Source organism: Hermetia illucens, chromosome 2 (genome assembly GCF_905115235.1).
Source record: "Hermetia illucens chromosome 2, iHerIll2.2.curated.20191125, whole genome shotgun sequence".
Taxonomy (NCBI): Eukaryota; Metazoa; Arthropoda; class Insecta; order Diptera; family Stratiomyidae; genus Hermetia; species Hermetia illucens.
Genome location: NC_051850.1, coordinates 173,034,014 through 173,055,435, shown reverse-complemented (window position 1 = coordinate 173,055,435; position 21,422 = coordinate 173,034,014). Strand labels below are relative to the sequence as shown.

The 21,422-nt window shown below is 42.5% G+C and overlaps 1 protein-coding gene across 4 annotated transcripts in view; it reads left to right on the top strand.

Annotated features, from left to right (window-relative positions):
• The window catches only part of LOC119649588 (neurobeachin-like protein 1), a 204,629-nt gene that overhangs the window by 62,991 nt on the left and 120,216 nt on the right, over positions 1–21,422 (top strand). For all 4 annotated transcript variants that reach the window (XM_038051797.1, XM_038051794.1, XM_038051795.1 and 1 more), the window contains 2 exons: positions 2,006–2,155; positions 13,607–13,764. In XM_038051797.1, the coding sequence (XP_037907725.1) occupies positions 2,006–2,155; positions 13,607–13,764 (308 nt within the window). The remainder of the gene's footprint in view (positions 1–2,005; positions 2,156–13,606; positions 13,765–21,422) is intronic.

The following is a 21,422-nucleotide window of genomic DNA, read 5'->3' as shown; positions in this document are numbered from 1 at the left end:
ACTCGCGTCGTTAACTTAGCTTTTGTTATGTCGATTGACAATAAAGACGCGGCAGTCCCATCGGACCCGCAGGTGACCACCCTCGCTGTACGCGTCCCTCCCTTTTGGCGGAGGTATCCGGAGCTGTGGTTCGTCCATCTGGAGGCGGAATTCCAGATGTCCGGAATCACAGCGGACGCGACTAAATTCAATTATGCAATTGTGGGCCTGGATGAGGAGTCCATCCTCCGCCTACACCGTATTGAAAACGGAGTTGATCAAGCGCCTGTCGGTAAGTGAGTCAGTTAAGCTGAATCACTTGCTGGCAGGTTTGACGTTGCGCTATCGAACTCCCAGCCAATTGCTTCGCGAAAAGAGGCAATCGGATTCCAACCACACACCTCGACATAGTGGGCCCTTTGCGAGACTCGCACGGTTTTAGGTATTACCTCACAATCATCAACAGGTTTACGCGGTAGCCTGAGGTAATACCTCTGAAGGACATTACAGTGCAATCTTGTGCCGAAGCCCTCTGTCGAGAATGGATCCCTCGCTTTGGTGTCCCTGCAGTGATCATCAATGACCAAGGAATGCAATTTGTGTCCATCCTTTTCTCGGAGTTAGGCAAACTCCTGGGATTCAAACGCCAGCGGACTACGGTATACCACCCGCAATTCAATGGGATGCTAAAGCGTTGGCATCGGACCCTGAAAGCCGCCATTAGTGTCCGCGACGATCTGTCCTGGACTCAGGTCTTGCCTCTCGTCTTACTTTGCCTCCGAACAACCCGCCGAGAGGAACTTGCTACCGGCCCTACGGAGCTAGTATACGGGGAGAACCCAAGGCTCCCAAGTGATCCGGTCTTCGACAAGAGATCGGGTCTCACAGATTCGGGATTGCTGCGCTTGCTGAAAGACAATCTCCACCGCCTTAAAAGTACCACCCGACACACATCCGTATCTGCCTGCACTCCCAAGGAGCTGGACACGTGCACGCACATCCTGGTCAGGACGGATGCTGTCCAGAAGCCGCTTCAGGGTCCATACGAAGGCCCGTACTGTGTCCTCGAGCGGGGAGAGCATTTCTTTCAGCTCGAGATCAGGGGACATAAAGGGCGGTATATGATCCTAGCATAAAATTATACTATTTCATAATCGTATCTGAAAAAAAAAAAACTTCCGAAAAAAGATCTACATTAAACCCAATAAAAACGAAAACTGCTAAGTAGGCTCACTAAAGATATATTCCAAAAAGCTTCAAAAATAAAAAACTAATCATGGTAATAGTTATTTCAGTCGATTCTTCGTCGATATAATTTTTGTATTATCCAGTATAGTAAAGGCAGCCTCTGAATTGCAGCTCTTGGGAAAGAGATAAGCTTCATTACAATAAGAAGCTTACCGGGGTCTTACTGATCGCAGATCTTCCAGCGGCCGTGCGCACTCTTCTGCGTTAATGATGACTTGATAGTGTTGCCTCCATGAGATCAAATTTAGGCACTACTGGCTGAATGAACTACAGTTCAAAGAATAGAGAAAGTTTAGATACTAAACAATTTATGTTTGGTTTCATCAAAAGGAAAATATGTCTACCAAAACCTTCTTCGAGTTCCTCAAGAAATTTGTGTAACTATTCCTTAGTTACTATTGAAAGTAGACAACCGATTACCCCTTTCTTCAGTATATTTAAATTAACTGGAAAACCTCTGTAAAACCTCGAAATAATCCAACATTTTTTAAGATTTTTTCTAAGATACAGATGTGGTAACTCTACTAACCAACACACACCTTAGGCGTTTCAAATCAATTGTTAACGCTAATATTTCAATAGCTTTCCCATCAATAAAGTTAACTCTTTAAACGCATGGAAAATTTCTGATATCAACATTATTGTGTAATCAGCATTATCTTATTAGAGATTTCTTCCTGAAAAGAAGAATTTGGTTTACCTCTTGGTTTTTTAGTTTAGATAAAAACATCTTACAATGAACACAATTTTAATAAGTTTTCTTTTCTTTCTTTCACAGATTAAACCATTGCATGATTCGTATCAAAATGAGATTGCAACAACACTTTGGGAGCCTTTAAACATGTTTTGGGCTGAATGCTATGAGGCCTGTAAGACTGCCTCGCAAAAACGAGCCGCATTGCAATTGGAAAGTCGTCGCCGATTTCAGGTTAATTATTTTTCTTATATTCACATTACTTGATATATTTTGCTCAAAACATGGAACGTGCATGTTATCTTATAATTGAAATTTCGCTGCCAAAATTTTTTTTGGATAATTATAAGATGTGGCTGTGTTTGTCCCTAAAAAATAAAGGAATAAGTTGCAATTGATATAGAATATGGGAAAAGGGTTCGTGTTGCATTTCCATCTTCCCGCTCAAGCTAACTTTATTTGTAATTGCATAATTAATCTTAAAACTTTATAACATACGTATACATGGCCCTATTATACGCAGAGCATTGCCTTTTCACCTGACCGATTATATTCTGCACTTGAACTTTGCGAATGGCCAGAATCAACGCATGGAAACTTTGGAGTTCCAAAATAAATCCGTTCATTCGGGGTAACTAGGTGAGAGTCTCGCTAAAAGCAAACTAAGTGGTTGCCTCCCGTTCCCTGTTCATTGCTCCTCTTTGGACGAATTGCTGGAAACTATCAGAAAATCTAACCCGTCTTTCAGATTTCGTTGATTTCGCCACTGCAGGCGGTCGAGCGGGAGCTTGACCCATTTTTTTCGGTATCATTATACATCATAGTAAGGCTTAGTTTAGTTTAGTTTACTGGAGAGAGCCGCAGCTCCGAGCACTCAGGCCATTGTTATGTCCATTGTACTATCCCCGTAAATCACCTATTCAATGGCTTCCCGCCTACGGCGTCCGCAGGCTTTAGCGAATCTGAGCACATTCTCCAGAGGCAGAGAGTGTGCAGATTCTTCATTGAAGAAAACCTTGCCAAGGTGTCTTCGTCTAAGATATGAGGAGGCCGGGCAGCTGCATAAAAAGTGCAGGGCCGTCTCCTCCTCCTCCTCACATTGGCTGCACATAGCCGAAACAACTACCCCAATCTTTTCCATATGGTAGTTTAAGGAGCAGTGTCCCGTCAAAAGCCCTACTAGGGTTTTCATGTCCCACTTCTTAAGAGACAGCAAAAATGCCGCTCAAGTGGCCCCAGGCTCTTTTACAAGGATTTTCGCTTGCCGGCAAGAGTCCAAATTTCTCCACTCGGTTGCGTGAATCCTTGCAATTTCACCCTTCAGAGTAGACTTGACAGATGGTCGGATTCCAAGAGCTGGTTCTGGCCCCACCATTGTGGATCCAGACCCTCGGCGAACCAGTCTGTCAGCCTCCTTATTACCGGCGATGTTAGAGTGCTCCGGCACCCACATCAGGAATGTTTCGTTCAGTCGGCCAAGTTTCAGCAGCACCTGATGACAACTCCACACCAACTGGCTTGATATGTCGTTGCCATTTAGTGCTGATAATGCCGCGCGACTGTCGGAACAGATTCAAATGGTGCGACCCTTCCATTTTTGTCGCAGACATTCTTCTGATGCCAATGAAATGGCATATATCTCCGCCTGGAATATGGTCGTCATTTCTACGATGGGCCGGGCCAGTTCTATAATCGGATTCCCCGTGAACATCCCTGCGCCCAAACCACCTTTCATGACTAACCCGTCGGTGAAGATTATTAAGTCTGTAATCTGAAAAGACTCATGGCCATTTGTCGACCATTCTTCTCTTTCGGTGATTTCGACAGTGTATGTCTTTTCAAAAACAAATCTGGAAACCGTATGATCGGTCGGCATCAGAGCAACTGGATGTTTGTCAAGGAATTTCCATATAGACGCATGACCGTGTGATTCGTTGCCTTTCCACCCTCCAATGGTATCGAGTCTATATGCGTAATTGGCTGCTTTCCGTTTCACTTCCAAGGGAATGGGGGTAAATTTAGGATAGCTTCAAGTGCCGTAGTCGGCGTAGTACTCATTGCTCCAGTAATACTTAGGCAACTAAGCCTCTGAATGTGCGTTAGCAGCTTCTTGTTGTTAGCAGAGTTCAGTCTCGGCCACCAGGCGATGCATGTATACATCAAAATAGGTTTTATTATGGATGTATACATCCAGTATATCCGTTTTGGTGAAAGTCCCCAGGTCTTACCTATCGCATTCCTACAGCACCAGAGCAATCTGCACGATTTCTAATATTGTTTCCGGATAGGGTGCTTCCACGTTAACTTCGAGTCGAAATGTATTCCTAAATACTTGACTGTTTGTGCCAGCTGGATTTCAGCCCTTGCTAAGATAGGTAGCGTATAGCTGCCCCACCTGACGTTCCTAGGGAAAATAACTAGTCCAGTCTTCCTAGCGTTCACCGTAAGTCCATTACGGGGGCACCAACTGTGGATTTCATGCAGAGTTGCATTCAAGCGGTTCATACTGTGTCCGCAAACTTGCCGGTAATTATTAGGGCTAGGTCGTCCGCAAACGCTTACGCGAAAACTTGTTTGTCCTTCAGAAGCCACAGCAGGGTATCAATTACCAAGAGCTACAACAGTGGGGAGAGAACCCCTCCCTGTGGGCAGCCCCTAAGACATCCTGCTTCAATAGACTTCTGGCCGACCGATATGTGGATTTTTCTCCACTCTAGCATGTGAAGGATCCAACTGATTAGCAGCGGTTCGATTCCATGCTGTCTTGCCGCATCACAAATTGCCGCGAATGAGGCATAATTGAAGGCACCTTCGATGTCCATGAATGCGCCTAAGGCGTATTCTTTTTCGAACATCGCCTTTTCAATTTTTCCCGTAAGTTCATGGCGTACTGTCTCCGTGGATTCGCCTTTCTAGGCGTGTTACCTATGGTGAAGTGGCCACTTGGGAATGTCTGTATCCGTTATGAACCGATCTACTAGTCTTTCTAGTCCTTTTAGTAGAAAGGACGTTAGACTAATCGGTCGGAAGCTTTTTGCCTCTGTGTAGGTGGGTTTCCCTGGTTTGGGAATGAATAACATCTTCACATCACGCCACTTAATTGGAATATAAGCGTGTGCTAGGCATGCGCTATATATATTCTGAATATGTAGACCCAGGGCATCCATTCCCTCTATTACTAGCACTGGAATGATGCCAGCCGAACCTGCAGACTTGTATCTATGGAACGAGTTAAATGCTCATTTTATTCGCTCCAGTGATACTACTTTGCGTGCCAAACTCCAGTCTCTCGGTTGAGGGCTGCATGCACCTGTTGGCCCCGAGATTAGATTTTGGATGCTGCCTGGGAAGTGCACTTCAAGCAATTGGTTTGCAGTTTCTTCATCGTTTTCTGTGTACCTCCTGTTCTGTAAAAGTAAATAACCCAGTTTCTGGCTACATTCTTTAACCAGAATCCGCTTCAGGTTTGAGGTTGCCTCAAGAGAATCAGTCTCTTCGCAAAAGCGTCTCCATGATGCTCGTGTAATCATAGTAAGGCTTAATTCGATCCCTGAATACTGTGACAATACGACAGGCAACTTCAATTTTAAAGAGTTTATGCGTTCTACTGATCACCCTATATGGTACGGACATTGGAGTGTATTCTTCGGACCGTCGTTACGAATGGCTTGTTATCACCAGGTCATTGAATATGAAGACTATTTTGTTGATAGGTCAACTTTCATTTATTGCACGTAACATTTGGAATCGCTATCTTAACTCGTTGGCGAAGTTAGACTTATATACTCGTTGTTGGAGTGTTAGTTAAGCAATTTGCCTCGGAGGCCTAAATACTGACCAAATACTAAACTGTGTGAATGCCTAGTAGTACGCCAGGTAATATCTCCGTCCAGCAGCTATTCTGACATGTGCATATTGCTACTCTGGGCTGACGATGAAAACTGTCGCCCTTACCAGTAGCTGCAGGATCTTCTGTTGTAGATCTGACGTAGCTTGCACCGGTCAGGCTGCTGTGTTCTTGAAATATTCATACTGCCTTCCGTCATTTGAGGTAATCTGAAATAGTATTCTGAATCTGGAGATCCATTTGTCGGTGCATATGCTCGAATCTAAATGCGCTGGCAATTATTGTAAACACGCGTCCAATGCCTTTAATCGGTTTTGACCGATCGCCAAACATACCTCTGTGTTACCAGTTTAACGGTGTCGTTCGTTTCGGGGTGGGACAGGTGGTCTAAACTATTGAAAAGAGTTTTTCAAAATGGATGAGTTATGTAAGGTCAGATGGAAACAGTAGAGACATCACATATAACTTGCAGATGGCCCCGGAATTTGCAATTGCTTTATTTGAAGGTCTATGTTTCCTTGTTGCAGCATTTTGAGCTCTTCGTAAGCGGACTGACAACCTGGAAGTTTAACGTAATCGCGTGAAGCTCCTGAACGTGTGATAATGCATCCACGACAATATTATTGCAACCGGATACGTGTTGGATTCGGTAGTAACTCGTTTTTATTAAAATCGATTCACTGTCTGCTGTCTACCACACGGATGTTTCTCCAAACCGGCTAAACCGATCCGAACAAAATTCAGTAAACAGATGGGAACTATGAAATCCCACGCATACAATGAGTGACATAAATTTACGTGGAGTTTAAAGAGGATCCGATATTACTTTCAAATTGTAAAGTGCGCGAGTAAGGAGTCAAAATGTGCACATTAAAGAGAGACAGGACTCATTTTCCGAAAGTATCCAACCCAAAAATCTGAAAAGAATGGTGCGCTTATATGAAATCAGGGCCTCAAAATATATCCCATTCCGATATTTGCTCAAATAAACTTACTAATAGTATATTACCAACTTTTGGAAATTGACTGAAAAATCCCCTTAAGGTCATCGCGCATACGCTTGCCAAGTTTCATAGAAATCCGACTGGCAAAGTTATAGTAGTTCAAATTTCGCGAATTTACTGCATCGTAAGCCATGCGTCATAATTAAGGAGAATAATTCACATTCGAGTGAAATAATAAAATTCCATTCATGAAGAATCTACTTCTTCCCCGTCCTTTTTAAGGGTTTTGTTTAAAACAAAACCTTATTAAAATCGGTTTACTGCCTGTTTGTCCACCTTAAAAATGGTTAATCCTATTGATACGAAATTTGGTAGAAAGATTGGATCTGTGAAACCGACTGCACGTTGAGTTGAAGGGGGGGGGGGGGGGGGGGGGGGAAGGATCTCGATTAGTACTTCCCGAAGCCGATATTAGCTTTGTCATTGCTTACAAAGGTAAGGAAACAGGGGCGAAAAGGGTCAGTTACTTCAGTGATCCATTTTCAGAAACTACTCAACCCAACTGTCTGAGAAAGACATGGTATCTAGGTCTCAAAATGCTCTCCATACCGATACCGGTTTAAATAAAGTTTATATTAGTATGTTACCATATTCATTGTAAGTATATTTTTTAAAAATTGACTGAGAACTTCCCTTAAGTTTATCCTTGAATTACTTTTGCAGTAATAACAGATATACTATGGAGGACAATACTACCAAGTTTCGTGGAAATCGCACTATTACTAGGTCAAAGTTGTCACTTTTATGCAAATTTCTTGCATTCTAAGCCTTTAAATGTCAGTATCATACTACATACATAGAAAGCAAATGCTGTGACAAACTTAATGCATAAATATTAAGTACATATTAGATGTGGAGGTTTACGCACGGAAACAGTGAGAGCGGTAAAGTCCTGGCTAGAAAAGGCGGACGCGAAAACGGAAGCGGTCTTAATAACGAAAGTGGAGGTCGGTGGACATACGGTCGTATCAAAGCCGGCTATCAAATACCTGGGGGTAATAATTGATACCAAAGTGAGTTTTAGGGAACACCTAGAGTATGCATGCCAAAAGGCAGCCAGTGCCACCACGGCGCTTGCAAAAATGTTGCCAAATATTGGTGGACCGAAACATTGCCGGAGGTTGGTGGTAGCCGGAGTGGTGCGCTCCATCCTGCTCTACTCGTCGCCTGTGTGGGCAGAGGCGCTTGCAAACTCTCAGGCACGGAAGCAGGTGAATTCGGTTTACCGGCGGATGGCTTTGAGGGTTTGCAGTGCTTTTAGTAGTATTGGTGGTGGCAGGCATGATCCCGGTTGACATTCTGGCCAAAGAAATGAGTGTCCTGTACAATGCAAGACATATGGAGGGGCATGCACAGCGTAGAAATGCGGCAAGGTCAGAGTCGCTTGATCTCTGGCAACGCAGATGGGACGAGTCTACGAAAGGTCGGTGGACGCACAGGCTCATTCCCAACATTAGGGTGTGGCTTGAGCGAAAACATGGGGAGACTAACTACCACATTACCCAGTTCCTCACGGGACACGGTGGTTGCTACAGGCAGTATCTGCGCCGCTTTGGGTTGGATGATTCTCCGAACTGTCCCAGATGCGATGGCATACCAGAGGATCCAGAGCATGTGATGTTTCACTGCCCACGATTTGCGATGGAGAGAAGGAGCTTAAACCAGGTGCTGGGCAGGAGCGGGACCCCGGATAGCTTGGTTACTGAGATGCTGGAGTCCGAGGAGAAGTGGCTTGCGGTTGGCTCCGCAATCATCCAAATGCAGGAGGAGTTGCTGAAGGAACAAAGAAGGAGGAAAGCCGGAAATAGGAGAAGGATGAGTGCCTAAGAGCAAACCTACCCCGCGAAGTAATACCTCAATGGTGGTCCCGCGGGGCTGGGACTGGAGAGACCGGGGATGGTTTTAGTGGGTGTGAATCCCACACGCGCCCGCTGTAGTTCCGCCGTTCAGGCGGCGGAGCTGCGGCGGACGTGTCTTTCTAAGATTTTCCACCTCCATATACGCACAAAAAAAAAATATATAACTTATACCTGAAACATCTAACTTCTGGTTTCCCGACTTGTTTATGGAAGGCGAAGGTCAGCGACTTATGATCCGTAAAGATGACTCTCTTGCCTTAATCACATGCAGGAAGTGTTTTACCGTTAGTAACATAGCTAGTCGTTCCCGGTTGTGCGCATTTACGTCCTAACTCCAGTTTTTCCGTTGTTGAAGGACTGCTTCAATCGCGAAGTCAGATGTATAAAATGGCCAAAGGGACTGTTCCAGTGTCTTTTTGAAGGCTTCAAAAGCTGCGGTAGATTCACAGGTTCAATTGATTGGTGAATTTGCTTTAATTTTGCCGTGAAGAATTTCGTTGTTTGGTGCCTGTACTATTGCTGCTCTGTCTATGAATCTTCTGTAAAAATTTTACATGCCTAAAATGCTTTGTTTCATGGTTGGTTGGTTGCCGGTATGACTGCATCGGTTTGACTTTGATTAGCAAGGAAAGTACCCCCTCCAGATAACCAGGTATGCTAAGAAACTGATTTTTTGCTGACCACACATTTTTCACCGCTACTCCATATTGTTTCAACCTTTGGAACAGAGTTCTGAAGTGAAGGCAAATGAAGGGACTAACCAATATGTCATCAATGTAGGCATAGCACAAGTCAAAAACTCGACGGAACGTTTACACTGCGTCATAAACGGAAACTCGTAAAGACCCAACACTGTTGTGATGACAGTTTTCGGTTTGTCTTCTTCAGCTACCGGGACCTGGTTATATGCTCTTACCAGGTTTATTTTAGAAAAGACACCATAGAGTGCTTGTGCGAAATGGTGTGACGTCGACGTGAGTTCGGCTGTTGAGTGCGTGATAATCTCCGTACGATCTCCACTCGCTCTCTCTCCATATGCAAGGGTGCGGCACACGCAATATTTGATGGACGCTAGCTGGATAATCCCATTGAATTTCTTTTTCATGACTTTCAACTTGATGCTTAGTTCGGTAGGCAACAAACCATTTTTTCGGTTCCGTTTGAGCGAGTCATTTCTGGAAACTTCTGTAGGATATGATATATGATACGGGATTCCTGCCATTTATTTTTGATAGATAAGGTGAGTTGTTGAATTTCGAAAATTTGGATGGTGTGCGTTATGAACTATGAAATCTACTGCAAGCATGGGTTTAAAAAAGTCCACTATCTCCAAGTGAAATTTCGTCAAAGACCTGGGTTGAGTGTGAGGTTGGCGATTCCATATGTGACAATAGTTGCATTATTGGCTGCCGAAAACTCGAATCTTGGCTTTTTACATGGTCCGTAAAATGTGGAGCGAGGACAAACGCAATATATACGTACCTGTGTTTATAAGGAATCGGATTTTCGTATTTTTGCCGAACATAAATAGGCGGCATGAAACCGATGACACAAGGTCATTTTCCACCTTTACCAATTCCCGGTGGTGTTTACCGAATTACACGACCAGTGCCGCTCCCACTATTGCAAGCCAAAACTCGGGATCATTACAACAAAACGGTGCTCACTTTGTGCCTTCCGCAGCATTGACTCTGTCTTCCTAATAATTAATAAGCGGCACCACTAGCGGTGATTTAATAGCGGCAACGTTTGCAGTCGATAATGTTTTATCTACGAGCAATCGACGAGATTATGATCAGATAATTGCATCTTCAAAATTTTAAATCAAAAATCATTCAAATGAATGCGTTGAATGAAACTGCCCCATTGTACATACAAGGTTTGCACACTTTTTGTGCATTGCATCATGATCAACAACGGCGCAACAAACGGTGTCTGGTCTAGGCCTGCCTTAATAAAGAACTCCAGACATCCCGGTTTTGCGCCGAGATCCTCCAATTCGATATCCCTAAAAGCTATCTGGCGTCCTGGCCTACGTCATCGTTTCATCTCAGGCAGGTTTCCAGCGGCACCACGTAGAGGTCGTGTGAGGACTTGCTGAATAACAATCTTAACCTTAACACGAAGCCTTGAGGAGCCAAGAATTAAAGAAGTTTTAAGCAAAACCCCCATTAAATTCATTCTAGCACCACGAATTTTGCAACAATGTAGCGTATAACATAGAGCATGATCCTACCAAATTTGGTGGAAGTCGACTATTACTAAGAAAGTTCCAATAGGTCAAAGTTATCGCTTCTTTGAGAAGTCTATACTGAATATGAATATTTTCACATAATATATGCATATATTACGTGCTACGTACCAATGGGTGAAATACACATTCAAATCATCATCATCAACGGCGCAACAACCGGTATCCGGTCTAGGCCTACCTTAATAAGGAACTCCAGACATCCCGGTTTTGCGCCGAGGTCCGCCAATTCGATATCCCTAAAAGCTGTCTGGCGTCCTGACCCACGCCATCGCTCCATCTTAGGCAGGGTCTGCCTCGTCTTCTTTTTCTACCATAGATATTGCCCTTATAGACTTTCCGGGTGGGCTCATCCTCATCCATACGGATTAAGTGACCCGCCCACCGTAACCTATTAAGCCAGATTTTATCCACAACCGGATGGTCATGGTATCGCTCATAGATTTCGTCATTGTGTAGGCTACGGAATCGTCCATCCTCATGTAGGGGGCCAAAAATTCTTCGGAGGATTCTTCTCTCGAACGCGGCCAAGAGTTCGCAATTTTTCTTGCTAAGAACCCAAGTTTCCGAGGAATACATGAGGACTGGCAAGATCATAGTCTTGTACAGTAAGAGCTTCGACCCTATGGTGAGACGTTTCGAGCGGAACAGTCTTTGTAAGCTGAAATAGGCTCTGTTGGCTGACAACAACCGTGCGCGGATTTCATCATCGTAGTTGTTATCGATTGTGATTTTCGACCCTAGATAGGAGAAATTGTCAACGGTCTCAAAGTTGTATTCGCCTATCCTTATTCTTCTTCGTGTTTGTGTTTGACCAGTGCGGTTTGATGTTGTTGGTTGATTCGTCTTCGGTCTTCACATTCAAATATCTTTATAAAAGAAATACTCAAAACCTTTCATATCTGAAGCGTCCAACTTCCGATTTGTGTAATGGTTAAGCGTTGAGGGATCCTAATTTCGCATCCATTTGATATCGGATCGGACTAACCAGAAAGCAACTTGCTCCCACTGTTTTTAATTCAAGGATCACTCTTTTTGGGCTTAGTACCCAAGTATTTTGAAAATTTTGTTCAGGGCAGTAGCAATTAATCAGACGCTGCCTTACCTCTGAATATTGATGAGCGTTAGGCCGCCATTTAACTGGCTTGTTTTTCTGGGACTACTCAGGTGGTTGGCCACGTCTCGAACAGATAAGATAAGATCTGGCTGATTGTGACAATATGAAAGCTGTTCGGCAAACTTATGATGTTGAGTGATTGACCTCCCGACAAGTGCAGCGTTGTGTGTACCGTGACATAAGAAAATTGATTACTACCCTGGCCAGGAAAACAGAAGTTGTGTTGATGTGTGTGATCTTAGAACCGTGTACTGTATCACGAAAGGCTTTGCAGGTGGTCACAAATTTTTCGATGATTCGGCCTCATTAACGATGATGAGCAGCTGAAAAGATGGATGGAGCTCTTTACTACGGTTCTCAGCATTTGGTGAAATTCCGCCTCTTGTAGATGAAATGGTAAGTCGTCGTAGGGGCTCTTCATCCAAATAGAATTGAAATCAGCATCAATGTTTCAAACGGATTAAAGCCACTGGATTTAGTTGTCTTCCAGCAGAATTATTAATTGCTACTCCTGGACAGGCATACCTGCACAGGCGGAATTCAAGACCTTGAGTGTGACAATGGGACGAGGGTTTGCATGTGTCATGCCGTCGCGAAGATAATAGCTGCAGTAATCCTGGAACCCCTTGTTTGTTTCAGCAGGATGGTATTCTCTAGATCTACCTGCACTAGTTGGATCTCTGCCTGCTCTTCACCGACTTCAAGGTGCTTTCTAAAACGCCAACAGGGAATGGAATGTGTGTTCTGCACTAACAAGTGAAATCAAGAGCGGAGTCTGCCAAAATTACATTTAGTGTTGCTGATTCTGGATTTGGAAAGGCAAGCAAGTACAGTCAAACTGAAGATAGACACCAACAAAGCCAAAGTTCTTAGCCTGACGGGCCCTCGCACCCTCGCACCCTCCAAATCTGCCCTCATGGGCCATCGAAGGGGTTAATCTGCCGGCGATGGCACGGAACTTGATGTTTTTGAATGCATTAGTCGCGCTAGGTCCACCTTTGCTGCTTGTTCAAAATCTGGAAAGGCTCCAACATCAAGTTGAGATTGCTGCTTGCAAATGTTCTTTCTCTGCTGTTATATTGGATTAACACATGGAAGGTGACCTCCACTGTTCCTCGAAAGCTTCACGTCTTCGTCAATACTTCTAATCGGGGTATTCGGGCCTGATGCAATTGCGATCGATGAACATCGTCGGCGCACGGGCCAGAGGATAGGTCACTTATTGAAAATGGGTGACAATTCCACTCCATAAAATCCATTACAAGATGGTCAAAGGTGGGTCGCGTCAGTAACATATGGCGCAGAACAGTGAAGGAGGAGTGCCACCTTCTTGGGAAGTCCTGTCGGGGTTTTTGTTTTTGAAAACTGTCAAGGATTTCCCGTAATTATGGTTGACGCGCTATGTACCAATTAATGTTCTTAGTCGAGGTAATTCTCTACTTTCTATTTATAAATAAAACTTGTTTTTCGAAATTGATTATATACATCATTACCGGCAGCAACATTAAGAAAGTTACATAAATCTGAGGAAAAAACCCATAAATTTTATCAACATTCTTTGCATATAACATGGAATTTCTTATCGATTTCTTAATCTCTCTTCACAGCAAAAAATCATCATGCCATGGCGAGTCCGACAGGTAGAGGAAATGACACGATTTAATACCGCTGCAGTTCATGCTCGAACTAAGGACAGCACAATTAAGAGGAAGTGGAAGAGTGCCAAGAGATTCCTTTATGGACCTCGAGGGCCATGGTACAATGGGTAAGTACCTTATTTCAATTTAGTAAATATCATGCGCAATAAATAGTACTTATTATGTAACTACTACGACAATGGCACAACGAAAGTAACATATAATTCAGTCGTACTTCCTAAAATCACACAAGAAGTGTTTATCTTTCCGCAACCATGCGAAACAAATGATCATGAATGCTTAGAGCTACAGGTAAACTACTTGAATTAACAAAACATTCCTTTAGTAGTTACAGCACTGATCCCAGTATAATTTCTTCCGCGTTTTTCTTTTAAAAATGTAACTAGATAACTTTAAGTGATGTTTAGGTGAAATTTATCACATAATTAAAGTCATTTGTCTTCAATGTGCTCGGAAAAAAAACCGCCTAATATTTCGTGTACTGACAAATAATTTAGAGCGTGAATCCATGGAAAAAAAGATATATGCTTTAGGTGAAATCGAAAAGTGAAGGAATCTTTATTTATTAGTGACTGTGGCTAAATTAGTCAGATCGTCTTAGACCTGTATGGATCTCAGCTGCACGTGCCCTCTCAATCTCTTTAATGCAACTAATTATTTTTCTTTTTTACTGATATGTTCATCATCGATCTATGAGAGTCCAATGATAAGTAAATCAAAATTACCGATTACCTGAATGAATGATGATCGACTTTTAGTGAACTTTAGATATTTTGGTTGATATAGGGACCACTATCCATTTAGTTTACATGACGGAACCAAAAGAAAGAAAAAATTGATATAATTTTGCACCTTCAAAAGTTTTTTTCGCACAAGTCATCTCTTATCATAACGTAAAAGATATAAAGTCCATGTTCAGATAGTAATTTACTCGTGTAAATGTTACGTTGTTGAGGGAATACACGATTTGCTAAAAACACGATTACTCAAAATTATGCAATCTAAGTTTATACAACGCATCATTATTACTGAATTTTAGTTAATAAGTATCACTTTGCGTATAGTCATCCAACGAAATATTGGAAACATCGAAAAAAAACATTCCTTCAATATTGGTGGAGCTAGTTTTTGATATTTCCACATATTTTATTCTTTGTATTCGTAAGGCATACATATATCTGTAATTACTTCCGATCGAGGCCATCAATCATCATGAAGATCAATAATTTGGCTGGTCAACTATTACCAGTTGCTACTGAATTTTGATATGCGGAAAGCGGAAAGCAGGCAATTAATGAAAAAAACTAATGCATTAATTCCCCTTTGCTAAATTTCAAAAGACTTAAAAGAAATTAAATTAGTTTTTGGATAATAGCGCACTCGTGAAAGCAAGAAAGCAATGTTATCAAAAGTGCCTTTCAATTCGATCAATGCTTTCAGCGTGCAATTGTGCAGATTTTCTGTTGCATTTCCTCATCAACCGTAACAGGTTTACGTTATTTTAGATACTAAGAAATGTTGTATGCTTTTTAGATACAGACATTATTGAGGTGAATTGAATTGTTAAAAAAGTGATATCTAGAAAAGAGGAAAATATATAGATCTACCTTAGGAAATGAAGTTCATCATCACACTCAAATTCCTCGTAATGAAAACAAGTCGGAATACCGGAATTGAACTTAAAGGGGGTTTTGTTGCGTAAATTTCTAAAATGAATAAATATACTATTATTAGATATCGGAACCGGATGGATTTTGAGGCCTAGATTTCCTTTCGATACACCACTGTGATTTTTTTCAGATTTTTCGGTTGGATAGGTTCTGAGAACAAGATCTGTTCAACTTTTAGGGGGTCATATTTTGAGCTCCCACGCCCCTAGGCTTCACCCGTCATGTCAAATATGGGACCAGTTTTGAAAAATACTAATCGAGCCCTTTTATTTGATACTCCACACGACCATATTCTGTGGAAAAAAATGTTGCACCCTCCTTCCGCATGTATGGAGAGCCCTCTCTTAAACTCAACACAAAATGGTGCCACTTGTTATATGTTAAAGGATGTACAGATCACACGTTTTCACTGAATTTCGTGATAATCATTCCCACCATTTCCGAATAAATCGGGTGTGACAGACAGACAGACATTGACTCGATTCTAATAAGGTTTTGCTTCACACAAAACTCATATTTGCTATTAACATAGTATGCTGGTCGCAAGCCCAGGTAAAGGAGGAGGTTTTGAGGCAACGTACTCTGTACTATCCTCAGTAAAACAAAAATAAAATGCTGAGATCAGGGAAAGAGATAAATAGAGTATAGTTGGAGTTATTCTACTATGCTAAATCCTACCTGATCTCTCTTGGTGACAGGCCCCGCGACAGGTCGACCAAGAAAATGCATAGAATGTCGTTACAAACATGATGATCGGATTAAGTCACAGGCCTCGGAGAAATGCTAGGGCGTCCACCTTAGTCGACGCGTCAAGACGGGCCCCGGTCCTGTCGAGAAATGGGCAAGGGTTCTTGACGCATGGACGGCGTCAGGACGTAAGCAAGTTAGTCCGCACACAACAATGTTCAAATTACCGTCCGATCCGGTTACTTTCCCATACCATGAAGATTTTTGAACGCATTCTTGACAACCGTATTCGCGAAATCGTTGAAATAACCGTGAATCAAGCCGGATTTGTCAAGAACTGCGGAACTACTGACGCAATACACGCTGCGCGGTTACTCATGGAGAAACACCGTGAGAAGCATCGCCCTCTTTACATTGCCTTTCTGGATCTAGAGAAAGCGTTTGACCGTGTACCACACGAACTCATCTGGTATGCTTTACAACACTTCGTGCCAGAAGAACTCGTGCGCTGGGTTCAATTGCTCTACCACGATCCGAAAAGTAAAGTTCGAAGTATGGCGGGTGTATCAACGCCGCTTCGTGTCTCTGTTGGTGTTCATCAAGGAAGTGCCCTCTCATCACTCCTCTTTGTCCTTGTTATGGACACCGTCACACGGGATATCCAACGTCCAGCGCCCTACACACTGCTTTATGCAGATGATGTTTTCCTAACATCTGATAGCAAAAATGATCTCGAGCAACTTGTTCAAAAATGGAATGATCGCCTCATGCAACACGGTCTCAGATTGAATTTAAAAAAAACTGAATTTTTGACGACCGATCCCCATGAAACAGGCACAATCACTGACAGCGGCAGTGATCTGTCCAGAACTGAGCGATTTAAATACTTCGGGTCAACGCTATCAGCCAATAGAGAACTGCGTCATGAAATTGCTTGACGCATTAACGCAACCTGGATGAAGTGGCGCTCCACAACTGGTGTTCTTGGTGATCGACGTATCAACGAACGTCTCAAATCTAAAATTTATCACAATGTCGTCCGTCCAGTCGCTCTCTATGGTTCTGAGTGTTGGCCGACCATAAAAGATAATGAACGGCGTCTTGCGGTAATGGAGACGAAGATGCTACGTTGGACTAGTGGCGTCACACGTTTAGATCGCATCCGAAATGAGGATATCCGCGATCGTTATGGGGTTGCACCGATCGTGGAAAAGTTGCGAGAGAGGCGTCTTCGATGGTATGGTCACGCAATTCGTACAAACGAGAATTCACTTGCAAAGATTGGTCTGAACATCGAAGTCGATGGTAAACGACCAAAAGGCAGACCTAAGCAACGGTGGCTTGATACGCTGGATGGGGATTTGAAAGCCTCGAGATTACACCCAGATCAGGCATTCGATAGAGCCAAATGGCGAAGCCGATCACGACGAGCCGACCCCGCTTGTGAACGGGACAAAGGCTGAAGAAAAAGAAGAAGATATTTGGTACTGAAAGGATCGAGATCGAATAATGCTCATGCATATTTTATAAAAGCTTTGAAACTAAAGTTCTGCTGACGAGTTACGCTCTGGAAATAAGTTTAATTTTCCTTCCTTCCTTCCTTGTAAAGTACAAGAAAGCGACGGGACGTATCAATGATTAATAAATTTCTAAGGAGATGCATTAGGTTTGATGTACCTCCAAAGAGCCACACCATAATAATGTCATCGGCATTACTGAACGCAGAACACTCAAAGGACATCCAGAGGTGGGCCTTGTTACAAAGGCTCTATATGCAAAACTAGATATGATCACTCTCAATGTATGTTCGACTCGCTTGAGACTAGTTCAAAATATCATCAGGAGGAAGGGTGATATAAATGAAAATCAACACGCACATCTGCGAAAAACGAAAACAAGTCGGAATACCGGAAGCTAGTGCCTCAGGTATAGCGGTTTTGTGTTCATCTTATGTGAAAAACTTTCTGCGCCCATTTTCCCATTCGTATGTGGCTAAAAATCTAAAATATTCCTTCATATTTTTTTTCAAATTACAAAATAAACACACATATTACAGACATAGATGACGAAGGCTTACAAGCTGTGCCAAGTCAAGGAGAATTTGGCACGCTTATATCATAACGCGGTCACGAGAGCTCCTGTGCCAGACACGTGCAAATGCGTTCAAGATTACGGCGGTCTGCACGGGGAACTAGCCCATAGCGGACCATGCTGCTAGGCTCGGCATATCTTACAACTCGCATTGCCGAAGTTGCGGAGAAGGAAGGGAAACCCTCATGCACTTTCTCTACGATTGCCCAGCTCTGGCTAGAGTCAGGCTACGGACACTGGGTAAACCATTCTTTGGGTACCTCAGAGAGATTTCTAGCCGCAGGGTGGGAGAGCTGTTTTCCTTCGTGAATGCTACGGGCTGACTCTGAAGATCCGAGCCGGCTGAACTCTGCCTCCCTGCTCCCATAACAACAGTCACGATCTTAGCAGTTTGTGAAATATATCTATTTGAATTAGCACTACCCCAAAGCGTCTCAAGTGATTGATATTGATATACAAATGACTAAAAAACTAAAACGAAATGTTTCCCTGCGACCCTCATTCATATGAGCTAACTTTGTTGTAGTATTGACAAATTGATATATTATGATGACCTCATACACATTTTAGAATGCATGAAATCACATAAGGTTTCACCTTCTTTAACTTTCAAAAAAACAACAAAGACTAACGGTTTCGTTCAGAGCAATGGCAATTCTTCAGACGCCCTGGGAGCAGCGTGACCCAAAGTGGTAACAGATGGAAAAAAGCCCCTTTATATAATCGCAAAAACACGACAAAGTTGCGAATTATATTCAAGTTAAACCGCCAATAGTTTGAGCCTGAGCTAGGCTAAAACTAGGTTATTTTTTTGGGATATGGGGAATCCTAAGTCTACATTCACATGATGTTGGACCGAACCTAACAGAGAGCGACCTACACTCACGTTTAATGGTCCATGGACCCCTCGTTGTCTAGTGATATCAAGCTCGCTCAAAAACAACGATTATTAGGTATGCAATTTATTTGACCACTTCAGTGTTCTGCCTGTTAATGTAAATAGGAATACTATATCATCAACAAATAGTGGAGCTACCGAATATTATACGATTGAGAATCAAGGAGAAGTACTTCTTCCACTCCTTTAGCTGGTTAGCATCGTGAAAGAAAAGCATATGCACTCGAAATCATTTTCTAGTCCAAAAACAGCCCAAAGCTAATCCGAAGCTAGCCCAAAGGACAGAACATCATATCAACAATAGATTTGCAAGCGATTCTCCACGTCGGAATCGGCCCTACTCTCGAGAACTGCCGTCGCCATTTGCACTACGAAAAGCAGTGATGTTAAGTGTTGTTTGATAATGTGATATCACATTACAATTTCAACTATCACAGAAATAATATCAACATTACTTTGGTAATGCGATGATTTTGGGTGAAATTGTTATATTTGGTGATGTTTGAATCACGCTCGGTGATGGTAATGTGATATTACACTTGTTTTGATTCCGTACTAGGATGGCTTTTCATGTTCTTAATGCATTTGTGTACGGTGGGAACAGTTGTGAGTACTGTGCCGGAAATTCTGGGAATTAACATTGCGCTAGATCAATACCCTGAGTCTGTAAGTAGTAATGTTCTGGTATATACTTCACTCTGAATACCTCACTGATATTCTGATAGGGCTCAAAAGTGAAAGCAAGCCACTCCGACTGTGATTTTATTATGAACACAAAAATTTTCCTTGTGTCCTTGTTCGTTACAAAATTAACGGCCAAGCCCTGTTTCTAGTTAGTTAGTATTCGTTTCCCTGTGACTGCCTGGGATACTGAGGGAATGAACCCCTAGAATTGGATCAGCACTTTCCGGCAGATAACAGCGAATAGATTCATTTTACATGCCACCTTGAGGCCCTTGTTTTTGCAGATTTTTAGAAGCACCGGAATTTTTACTTTCTTATTTGGCGGTTCTGTACAAAGAGAAAGGACAGGTTTGCTTTCTGGAGGGTACGGTACAATTTTAGTATTGAATTTGTTTTAGTTATTTTCTTTGCTTAGGATTACATATCGGGGGACGTCTCGTTGGGGTCACAACTGTTGAAATGATTGAAATAGTTAGTAAAATCGTGGTGAGGATGCAGATTGGAAGTAAGTGAAGCCGAGGCAATTGTCATTTGAACATGCCCGCAATATTTTAACATACATGAACATTTTTGCTTGAAGAATTCCTCTGCTCGGTAGATGCAAAATTATTTTTTTTTTGTGACGCAAAAAGAATTATAGAAGTGCAAGAAACCGACCCCATCTGGTGAAGAAAAAACTCTGGTTTCTCCATGACAACGCACCCGTCCATACAACGATGGTTATAATCACTAAAACTAACCAGTTGAAATTTGAATTGTTCTTCATCTTCTTCAGCCTTTGTCCCGTTCAGAAGTCGGCTCCTTTTGATCACTTGCGCCATTTTGTCCTGTCAAAGGTCTGATCTGTCGCGAGGCTTTGATATCACTAGATTTTGAGTATTTTCAGAAAGTTAACGATTCGCACTATACAAACGGTATCACTGCATATGAGCCCGTTATGAAAAAATGTATAAGTTTTCATGAAGATCACGAAAAATAAAATGAAAAAATCTACAAAAAAAAGTTTTTCTTTATTAGACCGCAAGCTTTTACTTCGCCGTCGTAGTCCATTAAGGTATCGCTGCTTGCTGACTGGTTTTTGTCCCTCCTCCCGTTTAGCTAAAAACCTAAAAGAATGGCGAAATTGATCGTAAAGGTCTTCTGGCAAATATTGAAGTGTCCCATCGGCACGCGCTTGCATTCTGCTCTGGTATGTGAGGAACATCTTTTTCTTTAGCCTTTGTCCCTTTCACAAGCAGGATCGGGTCGTCAATCGCGCCATTTTTTTCTATCAAAAATCTAGATGCAATCGTCAGGCTTTCAAATCCCTGTCCACCGGGTAAGGTAATTGAACTGCAACTATTAAAAACGCTATAATTATTTTATTTTTTTAATCAATTTTACCGTGCCAAAGCAAAAAACGTTCAGAATTACTTGGAATTTAACAATGCATTAGTAATTTTCGATATGGCCATCTTTGGTGCGAATAATAGCTTTGAGAGGGCATCAAATGCTGCCCGCAAGTGATTCTGTGGTATTTTGGTCCATTCCCGAGGAAGCGCTTGCTTGGGATGATCGATGCTTGTGTATCTTTTAGTACCAACCTTATCCTTCGAAATATTCCAGACAGAAAGTCCAACGGATTTTCATCCGGAGAGTTTGCCAACCTTCTGTGTTGGAAATGAAGTGTGGAACGTTGTTTTTTAACCATTTCTGGTTGACGCGTGCTTTGTGAGACGCTACCGTGTCTTGTTGA